Raw genomic sequence first — 2,226 nt, forward strand, 5'->3', positions numbered from 1 at the left:
CTTAGATAATCTTCTTGTATTCTCTGTTTAGCATGTCCAACAAATTTCACTTTCTTATTTTTTAAATCTGCATAACCATTAAAATAGTCAAATAAGGTGCCATCAAAACCTATTCATTAGGAAGAAAGGGGAGAAAAATCACTACTGGCAGGTAAGAATTGGAAAAAACAAAACAATCAGTTAAAAACTATCACAAACAGAAATTCAGCAAAGTATGAAAAATAATAAAACTAAAATATAAATATTAATAATACTGTTCATATATATATCAACTATCAAATGAAAGAATAAAAAGCTGTATTTACAATGGTAACTAAAATATAATATATCCAAGAAAAAACAAGACATGCAAGACCTGTATGAAGTGACAAGCTGATTTTCAAGTTAACATGGGAAAATGAACAACTGCCAAAATAATCTAGAAAAATTAAATAACAGAAGAAACAACAGGAAGGTATTTTATAATCTTAGAATGGGCAAAACTTTTCAAACTCTAATTACCAAGAAAACAAAACACAAACACAATACCAAAGTCTTCAAAGAAATAAACTACACAAAAAAAAAATTTAAACATGCCTGCACGCCTAAAACCATCATCACACAGAATCGTGACAGTCTGAGAAAAATACATGTAAGTCGTATCATAAAGACAAATGACTCATTTCCATAATACATAAAGGTTCTTATAAATAAAAGACTATAGAAAAATGGGTAAGATATATAAAAGAAATACAGAAGTTTCTTAAAAAGTGAAGATTCTGGGCAAAGCACAGTAGCTCATGCCTGTAAATTCCTTAATCCCAGCTACTCAGGAGGCTGAGGCAGGAGGATCACTTGAGCACAGGAATTTAAGGCTACATTGAGTTATGATGACACCACTGCATTCCAGCCTCAGCCACAGAGCAAGACCCTTGCCTCAAAAAACAAAGGAAAAAAAAAAAAAAAAGATTCTCAACCTTTATCTTTTCAGATAGCATTTTCCTGATTTCTGTCAGAATGGCAAAGATCCAAATGGAGACTGACTACATAATTGAAAGAAAATATATACCAGTTGGGCTCCCTATGGTGATAAATTGGCCAGGCTTTAGAAACCGGCTCAAACCAGGCTCTAAGGTTCCTAAGTTCCTTGAAGTAAGGAACTTAACATCTGTGAGTCTCAGTTTTCTCATGTGTACAGTTACTTACTTGAAGTTTTCTGTATCTTCATAAAGTATGTCAAGTGACCACTGATGTACCTAGAACCTAGCAAGCACCCTAGATGTAGCATTTGTCAGTAGTCAGCAAGAGATCCTACCTTGGCTTACAAACTTCTTCCTCATCTCATGAGGCAAATCCTATTATTACTTCACCCTTTCACCAGTTTTAAAATGAAGGGTTTATATTAAACTTAAAGTACAAAATATATCAATAAAGTACCAAAACAGTAACCAAATTCTTATCTATCCTCATATGATTTTCCCATCATTTTCATTAACAAAAAAATTATGCTGTGGTGACAGGTTTCGCCTGACATAGCAGCTCTGACGATTCCTAAAATACAGTGCTCAAAAAAAAATCTGAAGTTGTGAACAGGTTCACCTAAAAAGGAATTTGAAGTTGTGTGTAGGCTCACCTATAAAAAAGGTACTCAAACCACTCACCAGTATATGCCACGGGCACCATAAGAGAGGAAAGACTAGAAATGGATGCAAAAAAGACAAGGCAGCAGAAACGCAGTGGAGGGGTAGGGGGGAGTATATGCACATGCATGGGTGTGTATGTGCATTTTTCTTCCCTGAAATGTTAATGTTTAGATGCAGTTTTAAGAAATTAACACTGAATGAATGTGTACATGTGTCAGGCACTGTTCTAAGTATTTATAATCACTAACATCCTTTATCTTCACAACAGCCCTACAAACGAAGCTATTAAAACCTTTATTTTATGGCTAGTGAGTGATAGAGTCAGAATTTAAACTTAGGGATTCTGGCTTCAGATTCAATTCTTTTTAAGGATATGGGCACACTTGTCTCTTAGAAGAAACTAATGTAACTTCTCAAGTTGGCAAACATTTACAGAACGCAGGTTTTACTTGAAAAGATATTACCTAAAAACATTGAATTTATAGTGAGATCTCTGCGTTCAGCATCTTTCTGCCAGTCAGTTGTGAATTCTACCTCAGCATGTCTTCCATCAGTGAGGACATCAATCCGTAGTGTTGTAATTTCAAAATTTTCTTCATGAAGC

The 2,226-nt window shown here is 34.4% G+C and overlaps 1 protein-coding gene across 1 annotated transcript in view; it reads right to left on the minus strand.

Annotated features, from left to right (window-relative positions):
* Positions 1-8: 8 nt before the first annotated feature.
* TRNT1 (tRNA nucleotidyl transferase 1) overlaps positions 9-2,226 on the minus strand; it is a gene marked incomplete at its 3' end in the record, with an annotated part of 12,882 nt that continues 10,664 nt past the window's right edge. The window contains exons 3-4 of the mRNA XM_012802544.1: positions 2,087-2,226; positions 9-109 (exon numbers count right to left, since the gene is read on the minus strand). Coding sequence (XP_012657998.1) covers positions 9-109; positions 2,087-2,226 — 241 coding nt within the window. The remainder of the gene's footprint in view (positions 110-2,086) is intronic.

This window comes from Otolemur garnettii, unplaced genomic scaffold (assembly GCF_000181295.1).
Source record: "Otolemur garnettii isolate 467f Iridium unplaced genomic scaffold, OtoGar3 scaffold00015, whole genome shotgun sequence".
Classification (NCBI taxonomy): domain Eukaryota; kingdom Metazoa; phylum Chordata; class Mammalia; order Primates; family Galagidae; genus Otolemur; species Otolemur garnettii.